At 47.8% G+C, this 22,689-nt stretch overlaps 1 protein-coding gene and 1 non-coding gene across 8 annotated transcripts in view; both read right to left on the bottom strand.

The window, feature by feature from the left end:
• Positions 1–22,689, bottom strand: part of CRACDL (CRACD like) — a 146,127-nt gene that overhangs the window by 27,600 nt on the left and 95,838 nt on the right. For all 7 annotated transcript variants that reach the window (XM_024795486.2, XM_024795487.2, XM_024795485.2 and 4 more), the window contains exons 3-7: positions 18,434–18,602; positions 12,871–13,006; positions 12,362–12,526; positions 7,008–7,202; positions 1,680–3,552 (exon numbers count right to left, since the gene is read on the bottom strand). In XM_024795486.2, coding sequence (XP_024651254.2) covers positions 1,680–3,552; positions 7,008–7,202; positions 12,362–12,526; positions 12,871–13,006; positions 18,434–18,602 — 2,538 coding nt within the window. The remainder of the gene's footprint in view (positions 1–1,679; positions 3,553–7,007; positions 7,203–12,361; positions 12,527–12,870; positions 13,007–18,433; positions 18,603–22,689) is intronic.
• LOC112428105 (U7 small nuclear RNA) lies at positions 21,351–21,412 on the bottom strand. The gene has a single exon (XR_003019999.1). It is a non-coding gene; the product is annotated as a U7 small nuclear RNA (small nuclear RNA).

Below are 22,689 nucleotides of genomic sequence, written 5' to 3'. Positions count from 1 at the left end.
CATGCACACACAACTTATTTGTGTAGTGTCGTTTTCTGGCTCACAGATTTCCATTAATTTAAAAAAAACCAGCAGGCCAGGCGCGGTGGCTCACGTCTGTAATCCCAGCACTTTGGGAGGCTGAGGCGGGTGGATCACTTGAGGTCAGGAGTTTGAAACCAGCCTGGCCAACATAGTGAAACCTCGTCTCTACCAAAACTGTAAAAAAAAATTAGCCAGGTGCAGTGATGGGCGCCTGTAATCCCAGCTACTCGGGAAGCTGAGGCAGGAGAATCACTTGAACCTGGGAGGTGGAGGTTGCAGTGAGCCAAGATTGTACCACTACATTCCAGCCTGGGCAACAGAGTGAGACAGAGTCTCAAAACAAACAACAAACAAACAAAAAAACCCAGCAATGAAAGATTCTTTAGCTCTGCTGCAAACACACATTTTCAACAGATGTCTCATTTCCTCACTTCCATAAGAAGTGACAAACGTCAAAGACAGAGAAAGGTCATCTACTTTGCTCATTTCAAAAGACAGCTGCCTTCAAAGATTCCTACGTTCTGCCTCAATCTTAACACAATCTCCCTTTCACGACAGCAAGTAAATGCTGACCCTCTTGAGAGAGACTTACATTTTATACAGACTTGTGATTCCAATACATGGAATACGTTCCATGTGCAGCTGGGCCACGCGAACCTGATTATGAACAGCAGGAGGAAATTCTTTCTTAGAGGAAAAGGTCAGAAGGACCCTGATAGAGGAGTATGTTTCATTTATAGCCAAGAAATAGCTTAGGCCCTGAAAGAACCTGCATCAAAATGAGTACGCATGTCCTGGGATTTGGACCTTGCTGAGTTTCTCAGGTGAAAAGTGGGAGAAGAATTTGACAGATTCACTGAGAGTCCTATCAAAATCAGTTTTTACATTTCTCTTTATCTCTACACACTGAATTCCCTGTACTTATACAAAATCCTGGTATTTATTTTCCCTTTTCTACTCTTTATTCCTTATTTTCTCTCTCTTTTTAAAAGAGACAGGGTCTCACTCTGTCACCCAGGCTGGAGTGCATGGCACCATCAGAGCTCACTGCAGCCTTGAACTCCTGGGCTCAAGCAATCCTATTTCAGCCTCCCAAGTAGCTGGGACTACAGGCGTGCACCACCACGCTTGGTTAGTTTTAAATTTTTTTGTAGAACAAGGTCTCGCTATGTTGCCCAGGCTGGTGTTGAACTCCTGGGCTTATCCGCAGGCCTTGGCCTCCCAAAGTGCTGGAATTACAGGCATGAGCTACCGAGGTCGGCCTATTCCTTACTCTAGATTAGGGGTGTCCAATCTTTTGGCTTCCCTGAGCCACACTGGAAGAAGAATTGTCTTGGGCCACACACAAAATACACCAACACAAAAGGCCACTGATGAGCTTTAAAAAAAAATTCGCATAAAGTCTCAATGTTTTAAGAAAGTTTACCAATTCCTGTTGGGCCACATTCAAAGCCACCCCGGGCCCAGGCAGCGAGTTGGACAAGCTTGCTCTAGATCAGACATGATGTTAGTGGGAATTCTGACTCCTTCCAACTCCCCTGCAACAACGTTTGTACCAGGAGCATTTACACAGTTAGCGAGTGTCCAGCAAGATGTGCCAGCGGATGTGGATCTCCCCAGGCCCTGCCCTTCCCGCACCCTCGACGCGCTCTTACCAGCTCCCCTGCGCAGCGACCTTTTCTCCGCCGTCCTGGGCTCCTTCCTGGGGTCGCGTTCTCCCGGGCCGGTGTCGGGGGGCGCGGCCTGGTGCGGCAGCGTGAAGCTCTGCAGAAGCGGCTTCCGGGGCAGGGGCGGCTTGGAGCTGAGCGGCTCGGGGGGCCGGGCCTTCCCCTTTCCTTGGTCGCTGGGGGCCCTGGCGCCTCGAAGGGCGGGGGCCGGCCCGAGGGGACACTTCTCCTCCTTCGGGAGCACGGTCAGCGACCTTTCTAACCGGACTTCCGCACTGTACCTCTTCACACCCTTCGTCTCCTGGGAGGCGCCATCCCTGTATTTGAGCGAGACGGAGGTGGACCGGAGCTTGACGGGGAAGGGGTTTCTGTCCTCACTCGGGGCCGGCTCCTGGGCGGCTGGGCAGGGCTCTCTCGTGCCGGGGGTGGCGGCCGCCTCCTGGGGGCTCCTGCGCGGCCCGGCCGGACTGGCCGCCCTGTCCCCCGAGTCCTGAGGGCCGCACTCCGCCGGCTTCCGAGGGCCGGGTTTCGCGTGCTGGGGCTCGGGGAGACCCTGGAGGTCGTCAAGGGCCGCCTCGCTCCTCCAGGCCGGGCTGCTCCTCGCGAGGGGAAGGCGGCAGCTGGCGCGTTCCAGCGGGCGGGAGGCGCCCGGGCGAGGCCGCGCTCGGCACGAGGACACCGAGAACTTCTTCGCGCCTCGCAGCTCGGCGCCGCCCCTCTCCGCCTTCCGCTCTGGAGCCGCCCTTTCGGCGCCTGCCGGTGGCGCCTCGGCCCGCTCGGCCTTGGGGCGCTCCGGGGCGGCGGCCTCTGCGTCGGGGGAACCGGGGCCGTGCTCCCCCGGGGGAGACTCCGCGGCTGCAAGCGTCGGGGACGCGGCGGGGCCCTCGCTGGCGGCCGCGGGCCGGTGCTTCAGGCAGCTCTTGGGCGCCGGCGGGCTCGGGGCAGGCGCCGCGGAGGGCTCGGTCCCAATTCTCTCGGGCTCGGTCTCTGCCCCTCTCTCGGGTTCGGTCCCCGCTCCTCTCTCGGGCTCGGTCTCTGCTCCTCTCTCGGGCTCGGTCTCTGCTCCTCTCTCGGGTTCAGTCCCCGCCCCTCTCTCGGGTTCAGTCCCCGCTCCTCTCTCGGGCTCGGTCTCTGCTCCTCTCTCGGGCTTGGTCTCCGCCCCTCTCTCGGGTTCGGTCCCCGCTCCTCTCTCGGGCTCGGTCTCTGCTCCTCTCTCGGGCTCGGGCGCCGGCCCTGGGGGCCCCTTCTCCTCGTCCGGGAGCACGGGCGGCGTCGGCTCCGCTTCCTTCGGGACACTGCGGTCTGGCCCGTCGGGAGCAGAGGACGCCTCCGAGGTGGCGGTGGGGTCAGTCTCGGGGGGCGTCGTGTCCCCCTCAGGGAGGGCGGTGGGAAGCGGGCTCGCGACGTCTTCGGGAGCACAGACCACCTCCTCCGCCGTGTCCGCGGCCGGGGCACAAGGGCCTGCTGGGGGCGCCTCCCCCTCCTGCTTTCCGCCGTCGGGACCTGGATGCGGGGGGCCCTCCGGCGGGGACGGGGGCTCCACGCGGAGGATGGGGGCCGACTCGGGCTCGACGAGCTCCGGGGTGGCCGGGCGGCCTGAGGGGTCGTCCCCGGGGGCGCCCTCCTCCTCCAAGCTGGCCCTGAGCGCCGAGCAGTGCTGCAGGCGGGCGCGTCTGGCACGGACCCCTCCGAGTGGCGGCAAGGGCGCCGGTGGCCCAGGCTCAGGGCCTCTGTCTGGCGCCACGTCCTGCTGCCCAGAGCTGGGGCTCTCTTCTGGGCTGACTTCCAGCAGTGGCTTCTCCTCGTTTTCCTCCTCCTCTGGGGTGCACGTCAGGTCGCTCAGGGATTCAGACTGAGCGCGCTGAGAGAAAGAAAGATAAAAAGCATCGTCACTATAGCAAATTCCAGGAAGCCTGTCAGCTCCCCACTTTCTTCAAGGCTTGTAATGGCTTAGTGATAGCAGTGATAGAAGCACTCTAAAGTTGGCACTTAAGCAGGCATGTACCCACGGGTGTCTTTTCTCAGTTTGTATCCTCCTGGTCTACTTGGGCTCACAGGTGTATCGGGACAATGGCAGATATGCCTCCCAAGTAAAAGTCTACAGCTCCTCTGACAGAGCCTCAAAACCAGTGGACTAGAGAGTAACGCCAAGGGAAGGAGACCAACAGCAGCCAGCGTCTGCCATGCTCTGTGCTCCACACTTGTTATTTCATTTAATCCTGCATTCATCCCAGTGAGGAAGGGATGATGAGTCACTTTTTGCACTTGAGAGCCAGGAGCTCAGAGAGGCCAATACCTTGTTCAAGCCTGGCCGAGCAGGTGGCGGAGCTGAACAGCTGGGGCTCTATGGCCCTGTGTTCATCCCAGCCAGTCTCCCATGTCAACACTTTAGGAGTGCACCCTCATAGTAAAGTCAGACTGGTTTTCCTAAAAGATGGCTCGTATCATGCCAATAGCTAACCACAGCTATATAGGATAAAACCAAAATTTTCAGCTAAATTTACAGTCCTAGATTCTCTGGTCTTAAGTTGTTTCTTCCACTCCCTACTCAGGTCAAACCAAGCCCTCAACACTGCGCCAGACACTTGGTCTGAGTGACTGTCGCCTCCCCACTCTCCCCCACCCCCCTGCCCCCAACCTCCAAGATATACTACCAGGACCCCCAAGGACTGCTTCAAACTCTCCCACTCTTTGCAGTTTAAGATTCCCCCCTTCTCTAACCTCCTGAAGCCCTACTGGCTTGGCAAACGTATGCTGCCTTGTGATATTCTTCTGAAAGATCTCTAGAATTCAGATTCCAGTCCAACTTCCTCCTTTTGTCACAGAGTCAGTTCCTGCTCTCCCGGGAAGGAAAGGAGCTCCAGGTAACCAAGAACCATTCAAAAGTAACATGTGGAAATGACCAAAAGGTTGATTGTGTAGAGACTGATCTTTTTAGAAAGTTCGTGATATTAGACACCAAGAGTCACCCAGGCTATTGCTCTCTCCTTCCCTTTGTCTAAAGCAGGAAATGTGACACTCAGGGTATGTTTGCAATAGGTTTTTCTTCTTGCTGTTTGTTATTATTTTAACATTTTTCATGGCATCTGCTTGCTAATAGAATACAGGATGCCTGGGATGTCTGTGACAATACCTAAGCAAACTCGCACCAAAATACACGATCCTATTCTTCTGGATTTAAAAAGAGGAAGAGGCACAAAGAAAGCTACAGAAGAACTTTCAAAAGTTCCAGGTCCTTTACTTTGCCATGTTGATGACCTTCTGCTACTACAGGAAACTGCTCATGTTGAAACCTCTTTAGGATGGAGGTCACCTTTTAAAACTATCAGTCACGGAGCCCACACAAGGCAGCAGAGGGGGTGGCATGCCTGTTCTTTCCCGTCCTGGGAGCATTTAGGGAGCATCTGAAAGCACCTTCCTCCCTGAGAGGGGCCAGGCCACAAGGAAGATCCTTATGGTTGGGAAGAGGGACCTCATGACCAAAGGGCAAAGGGTGCTATGGACACTGAAGGACAGGCCCCCAGCATCACAGGTTCCACAACAGTGGATGGAGGAAGATATGGACACCTCTGAGAACTTAAGATACCCATGCCTGCTCTTACCAAGTAGGGAAGGGGAAAAGAGGGAAAGACCATGGATGTGACAGAGTTGAAATCAAGGAAAGGCTGTGTTTACCTGTTTGCGCAGACTGGCTACATCAGGTTTTCTGTTATTCTACAAAGTGGGATTCAAGAACTAAGTCAAGTTCAAATGTAAACAAAGAAGGATACAGCCCTGCCCAGATGGGAGCAAGAAGGGAGGCTGCGTTTCCACCTGGAATAGACACCAGGCTTCGCTCTGTCACCAAGTCCTGGCCAGGCAGGTTGTGGCTGTCTATAAATGCCCTGGCCAGAGCAAAAGACATCCCCATGGGAGTCATAAATCACAGACTTGACCAGAAGGGAGCAGGCCCTGGCCCTGTGGTCTCATTCAGCACGAGGACAGGCAGGTCTTCAGTGACTGGACCTTGTCACGCCAACGCAGCACACAGCCTCTAACTGTACATGCACTGGACACACACACCTATGGCACAAGTATCCTGGTCCCTAGCTGGCACATCAGCCTGAAGGTAACTCACCTTGCTTCTTTCTCCAGCATTAGTCCCCTCAAAAGTCCTCTCTGCTGGCATGAGTTTAAAGAGCACCTTCCATATGCCCAAAGGAAAACTCGTTCTCTTCAGGGAGTTGCTGAACTCCTGAGTGGCCCTAGCCCAACTGTCTCCAGCTGAGGCACCCAGCTTGCCCTGGGTACTTCACCAACACACCCCAATCATGTCACCAGGGAAGGACACAGGATGTTAGCCTATGAGCATCTCTTTATCAGCACTGTCATTCTCCGTGACCAGGCTGGCCCCCACTCCAGGGGGGAGGCGTTACAGTGCCCATCAGGTAGGGGAGAGGGAACAACCCTGTGTGAACCTCGAACCTGCCAGTAAATGAAGCCCAAGTGTTCCATGAACCAGTTTCTCAGCTTCTAGGACTAGGAGGTAACGACGCCCCAAGGCAGCACACCCAGAGAGGGGTCTGTCTTTTCTCCCCATGCTACTGAGGAGGCCCTCGTCCAAGGCAGGTGTCCACGCTAGTGTTTCGGCTTCTTTCATTCACTCATTTGTTAATTCACTCATTCATTTGTTCCATCGTTCGTCCAACAACTGTAGTCATTCAACAACTCTGTGACCCAAAATGTTCTAAGGGCTGAAAGTGCAGCCGGGACAGGGTCTCAAAGAAGACTGGCAATAAGAGCACATCCATTTACAAAGGTCACTCTGGCATGAGGCGAGTGCTCTGAAGGAAGTGAACGGGCAGGGTGAGTTTCTCTGGGGGACTCTCAGGCCCCAAGGCTGGGACACAGCAGCACCAAGGCCTGAGGCTAGAGGCAGCTCGGGAGCTCAAGAGGCAGAAAGGTGGCCAGAGTGCTGAGTGAGAAAGGTAAGAAGCCTGAGGGGTAGGCAGGACCTGATGTACCAGGCCTAGAGTGTGGACTTTACTCTGAGTGCACGGGCAAGGCAACCAGCATTCAGTAGTGAGTGTGTGAGGAATGACGGACAGACGGATGGATGGATGAATGAATGGAGCGATTCTGCAAGGGAGAGACAGATCTGGTTTATGTTTAAAATGGTGAGCAACTTCATCTTCTGCAGCATGGCTCCATCAACTGTGGGAGTGCTTGGAGGGGCACGAGACCCTGTGGGAGGGAGTGAGGTAGGTTGTGCGGGTTTGCAGGGGGTGTGTTAAGCCTGCCTGGCCTGCCTCTGTGTGGAGAAGGAAACCCAATTACCGATGAAAGCCGCCTCATCTTACTCGACCGCTGGTTGCGGGGCTTGACCTGGAGCTTGTGCTTAGCTGCAGAGTTGTCCAAGCAGGAGGAGGATTCTGGAGGGTAACTGAAGTCGGCCACTGGTGCCAGGCTGCTGTCTGAGGTCCGGGCAGAGACAGTGCTGTCGCTTACGTGGTCTGGAGACACGACAGAGACCTTCATGGGACGAGAACAGACACACAGAGCATGAACCTCACCATGTGAAATAAGGACGACCAAAGCAACAATGCCCTTTTCTGCCCAGGCTCAGTCTTCTCACACTGTCTCTGGCTTGATGTGTGTGGAAATTCTTTCTTTCTTTATTTTTTTTTCAAGATGGAGTCTTGCTCTGTCACCCAGGCTGGAGTGCAGTGACATGATCTCAGCTCACTGCAACCTCCGCCTCCTGAGTTCAAGCAATTTTCCTGCTGAGTAGCTGGGATTACAGGCACCCGCCACCACACCCAGCTAATTTTTGAGTTTTTCATAGAGACGGAGTCTCACTATGTTGGCCAGGCTGGTCTCAAACTCCTGACCTGGTGATCCGCCTGCCTCGGCCTCCCAAAGTGCTGTGATTACAGGCATGAGTCACCATGTCCGGCCAATACTTTCAATTTGATTCTCAACAAGGAGGGGTCTAGGATCCTCCTGGAGAAAGGTAAATGGCTGGGAGTTTAAAGTACAGGGCCAGCTCCTGGAAACCTGCCACTCCTTCCCAAGACCATGCAGAGAACCTGTGTCTCAGGCTCCCGTGTCACTCTTCTGTGGCAGCTGGCACAGGCACTTCAGACAAGAGCTTTCTCTGTCAAAACACACCAGCCCGATTTGTCCAAGGGCACAGTCACCTGGTCCTGTCTCTGGAAGCTGAGAGGAAGGTTCAGAGGTGTGATTTTAGAAGCAGGGGCGCAGAAAGTGCCAAGCCCACCACCCAGCATTCCGTCACTGGAGCCCTGTTGGTTCAGCCTAGAAGATCTCTGTGTGCTCATGTGTCCTTTTGAAGAAATCTGGCTGGAAACTGCCATCTGTTAAGTTACAGGTATTTTACTCATTTATACTTCAGCACGGAAGAACTGATAGCAAATAGCAAACATGTCACCTGGGACAAAGGGATGCTGACAGCCATGTGGAAGAATGAGGGCAATACCCACAGATCCCTGCCCCCCGAACTTGGCCAGCTCCACCACTGAGTGAGGTCGAAGTTTGCTCCCCTGTGGACACGAGTTGGCATACAACTTGGAGCGCCTGTGAGCACATGCAGCCCAGACGAGGGGCGAGGTGCACAGGGAGACTATGGGAGGTGGCAGGCTTTTCATATAACTCTGTGATCTTCAAACAAGCTTTGTATTCAAGCACAGTGTGCAATATTAGTGTCAAGTTTCCATTTAACTTTAGAATTTTATTCACACAACGATTCAGTAAGCCCTCATGAAAACAGTGAATGAAGCAGTGAGACAACACACCAGTGCCGTCCCCAGTGGCAAACTCCTAGGGCCATGGGCACATCTGCTGTTTCTTTTCCATAACCCTGGGACCCCCACACAGAGCAGGTGCCCAGCAGCCTTTGCTAACCCGGACAGGGAACCATAAGGATGATCATACTGGAGAGATGGGCTCCGATACAGGAGGAACAACCTCTCCCTGTTCACGTGAAGCTCTCTCCTATTAATAAAAGTGTAAGTTTATCTGTGTAAACGAGGAGGAGATAATTACTAAAATGGGGGAGAAGAGGCTAAAAGTGGTCATAATCTACTTGAATTCTCTTTTAGCTACTCAGGTACTTACGGGAATAAGGCAAGAAAAATTATGTTAAAAATAAGTCACAAGTCTCCTGATCACAACTACATCTGTGCCTGTGGCTCTGGCTCTCACTGTGGTCACTGACAACTCAGGAAGTCACCTTAGATTGGGAAATCGATACCTTTCCCAGAGAGCCTTCCTTAAAGGTCACAAACAGGATGTGTACATTTAAAAATAATCGTACAGAGTCTGTAATATTTACCCTTGTCTAGAGGAACAATGTATAAACATTTGGTTAAAAAGAAAATCTCACTGCCTAGGACTCATGAGAATAGACGAGAGGAGCCACTTTGCAAGTGCAGTGAGAATGATCACGGTGCCTGTGACAATAATACCCCGGATGGTTCCTCTTTATAGAATAAAGCCCAATACCCCGAAGGCTCCGAAGGATGCAGAGCAGGCTCTCCTCCCTGTGGGCCACCCTGTGTCTGTCCTGCGTGGGCAGATGTCTTGGGTTCAGGCCCACTCTGGCCCCTGGGTTAGGGGACCTTGGCATGGAGCTTAACTTCCCTGACCTGTGTCCCAGGTACAAGCTCTCCCTGACTAAAGAACTCAACTCCTCTGGCTTCAGAACTCTCACTTCTGTTTCCACGGTTGCTCTGAGAGATCTTGGGGTCCGGAAAGACCCCAAGGAGAATCGTGCCTGTTGTTGATCAGTGATGTAACTACGTGAGGTGGGCTGGCGCCCGTGCGGAGGAGGTGAGGGCTGGGAAGCTGGCTTCATGAGTGGGCTGGCAGCATCCAGAACATTGACCTCTGCATGGCTTGCTTCCAGTCACCCAGTGTTTCCTGAAATCTGTGCTTCTGGATGATTCTGAAAGCAGAGGGTTTAAAAGTCTAGCATGTGGCTCTTTGTTGCAGGGAAGGCAGCCCAAAGGACCCAGAGGAAACAGCCTGGGGTCAGAAGCTTTTCATGGGCGGCCCTGAGTGACAGGTGCTTTAGGATGTGTGTCCTCAAAAAGAGGGGCTCAGCCACTGAGGAGTGGGCCAGGGGCAGTGCATGCAGGAAGGGCCACTGGACAGGAAGCAGGGGGGCCTGGCTGTTCCAGGGGTGAAAAGAAGCTGCTGGTCCTGCTGGGAAGGAGAGGTACTGATCTACCCAATCTCATCTTGTCCCCCCAAAACCCTCTGAGCCAAAACCCTCTGAGGACAGAGATTCTAAGAGGCGATAAGCCTGCCTGAGGCCTCCCTCTGGAGCTGTGGGGCACGTATTTGTTCATTTGACACCAGGTCTGTGTTCCCTCCTCATCTTCCCTTCCCGCATCACCAGGAGTAAGGTGACTCAGTCGCCTTGCCGGTTTATCACACTCTACCTGGCATGTCCTGCTTCATAGCAGGACACCTAGAATAGGACCAGTGAGACACCATGTTATCTTAAAAACCACCAGGTAAAACTTTCATCAGTTGTTATCACACTCGGTAATAAAATTTGAAAAAATTATTCCATATATTTCCTGAAAACCTTATTCTATCAGGAAATGTCACCTTGGTTATAACATCAAATACTTGCTACTAAAGACTCTTTTTTCCATAATAATCTTAAATTTTTCTGTCTGGGCCTGTGTGTAAGCATGTGGGCCTGTGTAAGGTGTAAACAGCCTGCAGCCCATCGTTTTGGGGCTTTAGGCACCGTTATATCAAACACCACATATTCTACAAGCCCATTTTAAAGGGTCTGTTGTTTTTCCCTCTCAATCAACCAATTATGCGTAAAAACTTGCAGGCCTCTAAATGCAATCATTGTGTCTTCAAAACGATGAAGACACTTAAGATTACCTTTTTGTTTTTAAGTCTTAAAGGCTCAAATTTTGGTTTCCTGTGAAGCTAGTAGATTGTCCATATTACCCAATAATTGATAAAATCTCAGAGCTTTTTTTTTTTTTTTTTTTAAATAAAGGACCAACCACAGGAGGTGGTTGTGCTGTGACAGATAAGGTCAGGCTGGCCCAGCCAAGCCAGCTGTGGAATTTGTGCCTCATGCTGTCACACAGGTTTGGAGATAGGCTTGCTTTTCAATGGATGGGTTCTTCACTACCTCTCCTCTTACTGCCCACCCTGGCTAAAGGCAGAGAACTGGGATGCTGTGAGAGTCAGAGACCTGTGGGATGGGAGGAGGGGGAGTCCATCTATGATGAGGAACGAGGCAGCTCACGACAGACCTCTTCCTACTGCAGAGCTCAGAAATGCACAAAGTCACATCTGCTCCTGAGAAGGGGACGCTGAAACTGCACACAGGAGTATCTGGAGGTGTTAAAGGGGTACAGGGTTGGCTCGGTGAAGTCTACGAAATAGGCCACACCATCCTCCTCATCCTTTCTCCCTTCTGCTCGAGGCTGGAGAGAAGGCCTGGGTAGCCCACAGTCCTCAGACCCTGCTCATTCCAGGAGCAGGGACAGCTTCGCCCTGGAGCAGAATTCTGGAGAGAATAATTCTGTAGCCGACTTCATGTCAGTCCCCACCCCACACACTCAGCCACACCACAGTCCTTCTGCCTTTTTCATCAGTGACGTTCTGGGAACTCACAACTACACAAAAATCTGGTGTGACAGGGTTTATAGGTGTCAACATTGAAGTGGCTACTGAACAGAATTCAGAGAAGCACAGAATCTGCAAGGCAATGGGTCACAACGAAGCCCCCCTTCACTGTGAATGGCCCCTCAAGCAGGCCAGAGGTGACAGGGGCAGGTGTGTGGCTATAAAAATAACTCTGGCCTTGATTTGTTTTTCAGGTGTCAGCGTTAACAGATAACTCCAACTCTATCCATCCTCCACAGTCAGGCTTGTCTACATGGGAACGATGACCACCTATTTTTAACATTTATGTGCAAGTACAGTGTATGGGCATTAAGTGCTCTTACCACAATAACATAGTTTAAAATGTGGCAGCACCGCGAGCTGTGTTGTTTACGCGCGAGAAAGAGCTCAGTTCCTCGGGGACCCCCTCTTGGATTCTAATGGGAAAGGTGGTGTTTGGGACTGGTTCCTCCACCCTGCTGAGGTCATCAGTTCCTCTCTTGCTTGTCAACCTTTCCCTGCTGCCCTGTTTGCCAGCAACACAGCACATGACTACCCCTATGCTGACACCGCCTTCAGGTCACAGACTCAGGCACCAGAAACCATCAGAGCCTCGACTATCACGTGCTCACTACTTGCCCCTCCCGCCGGCCAAATGTCGTGGCAACAGAAAACAGACACAACGTGTTTCCCTACTTCTAATGGGGTTCTGGGTCTGGTCATCTGCTCAGACAGGAAAGTCAAGGCACAGGGTTGATTCTGGGTTGATTCTATCAACCTATCACCCTCATAACAAATGTCACCAAAACCACGTCTCCTAACCAGACCTGAATTTCTACTCAAAGAACGAAAATAAACACAGCTCAAGGGCTGACTGTAGGCTCCAGTGACCCAGTCGGCCACAAACCATGTACAGCCTCACCTATCCATGGAAATCTCAAGGGCACACACAGGGGATCCCAGAGCTCCAGCGCCCTCCAGGGCAAGTGTGGACGGAGACGTGCAGTGGCTCAGGCCATACTTGCCTTTATGGTGGTGCCGGGACCCACGTCGTGCAGCAGGGACATCTCTGGGGGGCTCCTGGGCAGCCCATCATCCTCAGAGCTCATGCCAGCATCCTCTCCGCGCTTGGCAGGAAGCCCCCCTGGAGGAGGTGGTGGCCCCATTTTCACATTACACTGTATTTTTAACTAGATTGGAATAAAGAACATGTGCTCTTATTTTCATCAATGATATTTATCAACAGATCCTCCTGCTCTAACTCATTCATGCTAGAAATGCCTTCAGTGTCTTGGCGTGGTGCAGAGAACTGAACGTGCATCTGCCACCAGCTCTTCCACTGCCATCTCTTCTTTGTTCATCTAAGAATGAGTTGAGATCCCACTGTAACTCATTTGGTGTCTCCTGGGAGAGCTGTCATGTACATGTGATTCTACTTTACGGCATATCAAATAAACCAAGCGGAAATCATTTAAAAACTTCTCAGTGGATACTTGACTTGCACACCAGGTGACATGACCAAGGAAACATTTACCTGCAGTGCTTTAATCCGATCACACACATTTTCTTGGGAAAACACCCGCACAGGCCGAGTAGGGTCCTGTCCGGACTCAGGAATGAAAATACTGTCGTGAGAAAGGGCCCGGCTGCCCAGCGTGCCCCTCGACTCCCTAGGATAAAAGAGCCACTGTGAGACTCTGCCCACCTCCATCTTACTGACCCCCGGGGGACTCAGAATGAGAAAGGGGGATGTGGGTTAACAGAATATCAAACGACACTCCCTCTGCTGCATTTACATTTCAGGGGTCCCTGACTTCAGTTCATCCACACACTGTCAACTATTTGGAGCATTGCAGAGATAGGAATCTTCCTAGGAGATCTAAAGGTTGCGTGAATTATTTTTATTAATGAAAAAACCAAGGTTTGACAAGGTGTGAGGTGCAAGACAGCAAGCCTGCAGAGGGGAGGGGCTGGCACGGCCAGCTTCTGAGGATGTCGCAGCTGCCCTGGGGAGGGTGAGGTCCCGCCTTGTGGGCAAACACGCAGCCCCTCCATGGGCTGAAGGCTGTATGTGTGCAGCAGGCTGAGGGCCTACCTGATGAACGCATCCTCACAAGACAAACCAAGACATACATCCGTGGCTGGTTTGAAATGAGAACTACTAATCTGCAAAGCCGTGGCCTCTTTTTATGACCTGGCACCATCCGTGTGACCAAAACCTCTGTGCCTGCCTAGATCCTGGAGCAGAGATGGTGGCCTTCTGTCGTCGCCATCCCAGTCCTTTCCTCAGCTCGGAGCTCAAGAATCTGATCTGGTACTGAACCCACAGGACATTCACAAAATGTCCTAAAAGGATGTGGGAATTAGCTGTCAAATTTTCCTGGCAGCGCTGGCTGCCTGAACAATAGGTGGAAGGAGATGACTGAGACCCAGTGATGAAGGAAGGAAAGCCTACCTCTGCACACACTGGACATCTCGTGTGCACCACCCCACGTCCTCCCCTCCTGCCACTCCCCTACCCTGGGCATCCTGTCCACCGTGGGGCATTAAGGACTCTGAGGTGTGGCCCTGTCCCACTGTCAACCAAACTGTGTTGGTTAATAATGCTTCCTTCTCATTAAACTCTCATGCCTGCAACCGTAAGCTTGCAAGTGGGAACCCATGGCTCCCAGGATGTGCGTGTCCTCACATGCCAGGGAGGGAACCACACCAACTGAAGGAATCGGGCCCTCCCTGCCCAGGGCAGCTCTTAACCCAAAGGTCGCACACACACTTGGATTTCCCCTCCCCAGGGGACAGCCCATGGCCCACACTCTCTGGGAACCACAACCACCACCCAAGCACCTCCGTTTTGGATGTAATGAGGAGTGGAGGCAGCATGAAGAGGCCTCTGCAAAAACACAAAATGGCACATGTGCAAGGCCATTCACTACAGCAATATTCAGAAGACTGAAAGACGGGAAACGCCCAGTGCCCCTCAGTAGGCATCTAACTGAATCAACCATGAATGTCATACAATGGAGGACTCCACAGCTGGTCTGATGGGCAGGAGGGTCTCCACACGCTGCATCCAGGCATCACCAGATACTACTAAGTGAAATAAATAACAACCACCGCAGAACAATGTCCACAGTATGTCAGCACTGCATAGGAAAGGGGGGCCTGGATATTATCTGAACATGTGTGTGTGTTTCTTATATTTAAAAAAGTGAAAACAGAAGAAGAAATAACAAGTAAATAAAAGTGGTTTCCTTTAGGGGAAAAGAAATAACTAGATGAGGAGACATAGTGCAAAGATACCTACATTTACAACTTTGTCTTTGAAACTATGTAAACGTTTTATATAATTAAAAGACGAAACCAAGCAAAAAGAGAAATTAAAAAATCACTAAAAAGGTCGGGCGTGGTGGCTCAAGCCTGTAATCCCAGCACTTTGGGAGGGAGGCCGAGACGGGCGGATCACGAGGTCAGGAGATCGAGACCATCCTGGCTAACACGGTGAAACTCTGTCTCTACTAAAAAAAAAAATACAAAAAACTAGCCTGGTGAGGTGGCGGGTGCCTGTAGTCCCAGCTACTCGGGAGGCTGAGGCAGGAGAATGGCGTAAACCCGGGAGGCGGAGCTTGCAGTGAGCTGAGATCCGGCCACTGCACTCCAGCCTGGGCGACAGAGCGAGACTCCGTCTCAAAAAAAAAAAAAAAAAATCACTAAAACTAGAAAACAAACACAAACAAACAAATCTAATTTTATATCAGATTGTTGGCATGACCACACAGAGAATATAATAATTTCAAGTGACTTTGACTCCACATCCAAGATAGAATACATTCTAAGAAAAACAACAAGAAAACCAAAGACAACAAATTGCACTCACTAATCTTATGAGTAGTAATAATAATTAAAAAACCAAAAATATTGAATTGCACTCTACAGTTTTATTAGCAATAACACTGATTATAAGCCAGTGTGCAGAAAAGTATTTATAGTATCTTTAACTTCCATGTAGGAAAGGGATAAGGAAATTATTATGAGTATATGATAGGTTAAAGAAAATAAGTCATTTCATTAATATCATAAGGAGCCCTGGTTTCCAGTGTAAGAGAAAAGAGAATACAAAGAATTAAAGAAGAAAAAATGTCTTACTAAACTTGAATTGGAAATATCAGCAAATTGATGATGAATTTTTCTCTTGAAAAGTAAACCATTTCCTAGCTATATCCACTGGACAGGTTTAGAATCAGTGACAGCCAATTAGTAATTATCACCCCTGGCAGATGGACTGAGGTCTTTAAAAGCCATTTCACACCACAAGGAGGGGGCCAGGGCCCTGTGAAGAAAGTGCTGATTCCAGGTCAGGGGAAGAAAATACACTAACTAAACCTGAGATTTCTCATTGGACAAGAAAGTAAGGAAGCCATCAAAGATGAATGGGGTCATGTCAAAAGACAGAGCGAATTTCAAGTGACTCTCAACAGCCTAAGATGGAACAACTTGAGCATTACATGAACAAAGACTGTCATGGATTAAAAAGCAAATCAAATATATAAAAAGTAATGCATTCCAATGATATCTGGGAAAAAAAAGAAAAAACAAAACCCACTGGCCACTGTCAGGAGTTGCCAGGGGACCACGTCATTACTCTGAGGGTGGATCAATGAAAGGAGAGCCAAGCATGATCCTGACTTTCCTCTAGATTGTATTTCAGAGCAACCAAGCAATTAATGGAGGAAAGTTCTTCATCAAGGATTTTCGGTTAGCAAGTGTACAATGAATGACAGAATTAGAAAAACCACCACTTTGTGACAAAATAACAAATCATCACCAAGTGTTAAAACTGTCAGGTGAAGGCTGGTGGAGGGACCACAATGACACACCCTGAACCCACTGCTCAGAAAGCATGTGACTCATCCCGGGATGTGACAACATCCAGCACCTGCTTGAACCTGACAGCATCTGGATCCACCGAATAATGTACCGGGAATTGGGAGAATATAGGAAAGAGCTGAATCACACCAAGAGAAAGCAAAGCCAGAATACGGGACATTCTGCAGGACACGTGGCCCTGCTTTGCCTTCAGATCAATGACATGAAACAAAGGGAGAGGGCAAAAGGAAATCGTTACAGATTTAAGAAGCACAACCGCACAGACACAGAGGCGATGAATGGGCGTCACTTTCTTCAACCCACAGGGTCCCACGTGGTTTGCTCGCACTAATGTGCCTCAGTAAATGGAGCTGTTTTCCCCCCAGTGATGGATGAGAAGTTGCTGCAGACTCTCCCACAGACCAAACAGTACCTTCCTCTTCCTCTGTGCTGCTGTCTAAAAATGTCATTTGCACTTCCCAGGCCTCCTCATGCCCCACCCCCAATCTTCCTTGCCTAGCATCAAAACCAGCAAACTGTTAGCAGTCACTGAGCACCAGCTCCCTGCAAGGTGCTAGGAATATCAAGATAAAAAGCACACCGTCTCCACTTTCCCTGGACCCCGGTGGCAGGGAGGACATCAGCAAGTGGGCAGGACAATTCATCCCAGCTTGCCCCTCTGGCTGGGCTCCCATCTGTGGTTAGAGGGGCCACACCCAGGCCTGTCTCTCCAACACCAGAACTGTGTGCTCCAGTCAACAGACGGGGTGGATGGGGGTGGATGTTAGTTTCCCTGGGGCTTGCAAAGTGATGACATTGAATAATTAGCAATATTATCGGTGATAACATCTCGTTCCCCAAGAGTTCAGAGCACCGCCTAAAAAAGTGCATGCACGGCTGGGCACGGTGGCTCATGCCTGTAATCCCAGCACTTTGGGAGGCCAGGGTGGGTGGACCACGAGGTCAGGAGATCGAGACCATCCTGGCTAACACGGTGAAACCCCGTCTCTACTAAAAATACAAAAAATTAGCCGGGCGTGGTGGCGGGCGCCTGTAGTTCCAGCTGCTCAGGAGGCTGAGGCAGGAGAATGGCGTGAGCCCGGGAGGAGGAGCTTGCAGTGAGCCGAGTTCAGGCCACTGGACTCCAGCCTGGGCGACAGAGCGAGACTCCGTCTCAATAAAAATAAAAATAAAAAATAAAAAATAAAAAATGCAAGCACAGTGTATCCCTTCCACACTTCACACGGTGCGATGTGAGTCTATTACAATCCCTGCTAGCACCAAAAACAAACAAAACCAAAAAACAAACCCAAAACTGGGAAAAAAAAAAAAAAAAAAAAAAAAGTTCCAATCTTTCCTTTCCAGTCATCTGGTGCCACCAAGTGGCCAGTAACGTTTCTACTCCTTTAAAAAACAGGCGAGGAAGCTGGGGAGGAGGGGAGAGCAGGGGAGGGGACAGGACACCATTATCCGGATGCTCAAGCCTGGAACCCATCTCGGCGTGGTCTGTACCCCAAATCTGAGGGATATTATGTTTTCTGAAGAGTTCTACCCTTAAAGGGCCAGTGTTGTTTTAAAAAAAAAAGGTAAAAGCTAGCATAGCAACAAATCTGTTTCGTTTCCTCTTAGTCACAGAAATAACTGCTAGAATAACTGCAGCATATGTACTGTAACTATATTTTAATGAAATACAAGTTACAAAAATAAGGATTTCTTTACTAGACCTCCCTAGTTTTTTGTGCTTATTGGGTCTGTTCTTAATGATATTTTTGGATGATTTTTTCTAAGAAAGCAAGAAGCACCCCCTCCCCACCCCCATCAAGTGAAAATATTCTGATTAGATTATTCAACGTTCAAGTTTAGAGAAATGTATTTTTCTAGTATAGTATCTAGTCCTCAAAAGAGTTTTAAGTCAAGTTAAACCAGGGACCCTATCCTGATCCTGTCACTTTCAACTGTAGGATGCTGGGCAAGTTCCAAATTTTATCTAGGGCTTATTTTGTCCGTTTAGAAAATGGCATACAGTACCTCGTCTCCCACAGTTATTGTGGACTTAAACACACACAGCGTTCTCCACCCCTAAGTTTGAAAAGACAGAAAACACAACTTCTATGGAAGAACCTCTAATGGAATTACCCAGGAGGAAAGGGGGCTCAGAAATCCAGCAAGTCACCAGGATAATGAAATAGTGTATTTGGGTGCTCCTGGCCCGAGAGATGTAAAATGCAACTTACTCCAGCTCATCCTCGGAGTCGTAGCCCACTGGCCCAGACTCGATGGCAATGACCTCATTCCTCGTCTGACTCTGTTTCCAGGTGCTACTTTCTGTGGACGATGGCGATTCTTTTCTCTTCTTCTTCCCAAAAAACTTCTTAAAAGTTTTGAATTTAGATTTTTTCTTTCCTATACAGATGAGAGAAAAAAGCAAATAATTAGTAATAATAAGTAAGAGTGTTACAGTATGTGTTCATGTGCATGTATGCAATGGGCACGTAAAAGAGAGAAAGCAAGATTTCCATCCATGCATCAGTTATCTGCTTCTGGAAAGTCCTTTTATGGTGCAGAAGTACATGGTATACCAGTTTTGCACACCTGAAAACACATCTTGTTTTCTTTTATTTAGGATATTTAAGTAAAAGAGCCAAGAACACTTTGGAAGATGATCACAGAATCAAAATTAGCCACTTTCTTCTCATCTATAACCAAGTTCTAATTTCTAAAATATATGTAAGTCAACTACAAAAGTCCTGAGGAGGTAAAGGTTACGGGATAACCCAAGCTATTTAGAAAATAATTCTTGGCCAGGCATGGTGGCTCACAACCTGTAATCCCAGCACTTTGAGAGGCTGAGGCAGGCGGTTTGCTTGAGCTCAGGAGTTCAAGACCAGCCTGGGCAACATAGTGAGACCTTCTTACTACAAAAAAAAAACAAAAACAAAAACAAAAAAAGTTGGGCATGGTGGCACATGCCTGTAGTCCCAGCTACTAGGGAAGCTTAAGTAGGAGGTTTGCTTGAGCCCAGGAGTTTGAGGCTGCAGTGAGCTATGACCGCACCACTGCACTCTAGCCTTAGTGATGGAGCAAGACCCTCTCTCTCAAAAAAATATTTAAAATTCTGAAATGCTTTGTCTAGTGTGAATACAGCATCAAGGACAGAGGAGGCCCAACCTCATGGGCAAGAAGGTGGCTCTCTAGGGCACCAACTATATGATGAGCTAATGACTTTGGTGAGAAAAATAATGAGACTGGTCATCTCCAAAGGGGAGGGGTGTGGCCAGGCTGAGCCCAACTCTGCCATGCTTCCTGGATTATTAGAATTCACCACACTTTTCAACATTTTGTGATCGCTTCTCTGGTGACAACTTCATTCTCTCCCACAAATTCTATCATACCCAGGTTTCCATGATTTCACATTAGCTGCTCAGCAAAGTTCATTCCTTTTCCAGAATAGTTACAGAACTGACAGTGGAGGGATGTAGCATCGTAGATTACCAGGATGCTGTCTAATACCTCCTGAAAATTTGCAAAACAATTCATTAGATTTTATAATAATTTAATAAACTGAATTCCTTAAAAAACCCAGGATCTTTCTGTTGTGTTTATATTACTGTCTCCTTGGGAAGTTTACATGATCTTACTCTCATGGGGAGAATTCCTTAGGATTACTTTAGTAGGAGTTCCTACATCATTACAGGTAGAACAAATCACTCTCCAAGGATAAATCAGTTCTACGGCACAGTTTTCTCAACTCCTAGTGTGGAAGTGTTCTCAACTTTACAATCGTAGAAAATGTTTATGTTGTTAGTAGATGGTTCTCAGTGAGCATTTATTATTTTGAAAGACTCTTAAGAGTTTTCTGCATTTCATCAGGACACCCTGTGGCTTTTGCCTAGTCAACAAATTGGAACGCATCCTTGAAGGCCTGAATAGATACACAACCTCAATATCACAACCATCAAAGATGCTGCATTAATGGTGTCCTCATGTATAACTGGTAGACCTCAAGTATAACTGCTGCACACCTTTGTTCCACTGGCAGGGCTGAGTCAGCCATCCATTTGTTCAAGTTATATTTCTTCTGCTAGTCTTTGTAGTTCAATTTCTTTAACGGTTACAGGACTAGTCCAGTTTTCTACTTCTTGAATCTGTTTTTTTAGTAACATTTTTCTGCAAATGTATTTTTTTCCAAATTCTCAAATGTATTGGCCAAAAATTATTAATAATATCCTTATATCTTTCAAGCATTCACAACATCTATAGTGACTGATGCCTCTTTTCTTACCCTGATATGAATTATCATAAATGTGCCTCTTCTTTGTTCCTTGATCAATAGCACCAGAGGCTGACCAATTTTAATTGCCTTAAAAAAGTTTAGCTTTGTTAATTCTTTCAGTTGAATGTCTATTTCATATTGTATTAATTTCTGTTCTTATCTTTATTCCTTCCTTCCTACTTTCTGCAGGTTTACTTTACCATTTTCTTAAACTTCTTGAGATAAACATTTGGTTTATTACTTTTTAGACTTTCCTGCTTTTATAATATAATATTTAAGGCAATGCCTTTCCCTCTAAGTCTGTTTTAGCTGCATCTACATATTTTAGAACGTAGTATTTTCATTATTGTTTGGTCAAAAATATTTTCTAACTTCTATTATGATACCTTCTTAGACTTGTGGGTTATTTAGGAAAGTATGTCTTCTTCATTTCCAAGCAGTTGAGGACTTTCTAGCTTAATTAATTATTTCTAGCTTAATTATTATTTCTAATAATTATTGTTATTGATTTCTAGCTAATTAGTTATTGATTTCTAGCTCCATTAATTGCACTGTGGTCCAGTAACATACTCTGAACGATTTGAACCCATTCAAATCGGTTGATACTTGCTTTATGGCTTACCACATGAACAATTTTTAAAAATGTTCTTGGTGTGCTTGAAAATAATGCTTTTTCTTCAGTGTTCTATATATGTCAATTAGAAGATCTCTCTTAAAAAATTGTGTTGTCCAAGTATCTTATATCTTTACTGACTTTTAAAATGTTTGTTTTAGCAATTACTGAGAGAGATGTGTTAAAAATAACCCCACTCTGATGACAGATTTTCTTATTTATCTTTAGTTGTCAGTTTCTACTTTACAACTTTATTTGTTGGGGAGGTTGCTTTCCTGCAAAAACCGGAAAGCCTGCTAGACAAATTCTAAAAGAGCTGTAATACTTACAACGTTCTATACTACGTTAATGCATAGAAATGTAAAATATTTTCTTGCTGAGGACCTGAACATTTTGTGAAAAGGCCCTCTTTATGTTTAGTTATGTTTTTTGCCTTACATTTCACTTTGACTGCTCTTAGTACAGGTAGATTATACCAAATCGGAAAATCTGAAATGCCGCAAAATCTGAAACTTTTTGAGCTCCCACCCGATGCTTAAAGGAAATGCTCACTGGAGCATTTCAGACTTTGGATTTTCAAATTTGAGACACTCAACTGGTAAGTATAATGCAAGTATTCCAAAATCTGAAAAAATCTGAAATCTGAAACACTCCTGATCCCAACATTTTGGATAAGGGATATTCAACCTGTATAGCTACACCATCTTCCTCTACCCAGCGCTCACGAGGTACAGGTTTTTGTATCCTATTACTATCCTTACTTTTCTGAACCTTTATAGTTAAGACTCATACATTTAGAGTTTTGGAATCTAATCTGATAATCTTTAACTCTTAAATGGAACAATTAATGTAATTAATTAATCTAACTAGTCCACTCACACTCACTGTAATTACTGATATATTAATAAAAACAAATCTATCATCTTATGTGTTTTTTCATTGATCTTCAAAAAAAAAAAAAAAAGCATTCCATTTCTTCCATTGCTAGTTTATAACCCTTATCTTTTGCTTCCTCTTTCAGTGGTTACCCTAGAAATTATACTACACATTTGATTACAGGTCAATACAAGGACCTTAGAATACTTCAATTCCATTTTTGGCACTATTGTTTAAATTCTGATTGTTAAAAAAGAAACCCGAAGTTATTTCATGTTCACATAGATGTATCCACTTGCTTATTGTTTTCTTTGTTCTTCATTGCTTCTCATACTCCAGATTGTGCACTAGGAAGATTTCCCTTTGGCCTGAGGGCACATTCGTGCAGAATCTGTGTTTACTGGGGGCTTACTGGGACCAACCCAGTTTTTGTTTGTCCGAAAATGCTTTCATTTCTCCATCACTCCTGAAATACATTTTTCCTAGGTATAACATTCTATTAAGCTGGTGCAAAAGTAATTGCAGCTCTTGCCATGACAGTTAATGGCAAAAACAGCAATTACTTTTGTGCCAACATAATAGTTTGGCAGTTACTTTTCCTAAGGATATTTAGGCTATTATTTCCCTGTTTTGTGGCTTCTGTTGTGTTGAGAAGTTAGGCATTAGTTATTTTTTTGCTCCTGTCCAGGTAATCTGTCTCTTTTTCTCAGACTCATTTTAAGATTTTT

Source organism: Macaca nemestrina, chromosome 13, assembly GCF_043159975.1.
Source record: "Macaca nemestrina isolate mMacNem1 chromosome 13, mMacNem.hap1, whole genome shotgun sequence".
NCBI classification, from domain to species: domain Eukaryota; kingdom Metazoa; phylum Chordata; class Mammalia; order Primates; family Cercopithecidae; genus Macaca; species Macaca nemestrina.
This window is presented reverse-complemented; position numbering and strand designations above follow the sequence as displayed.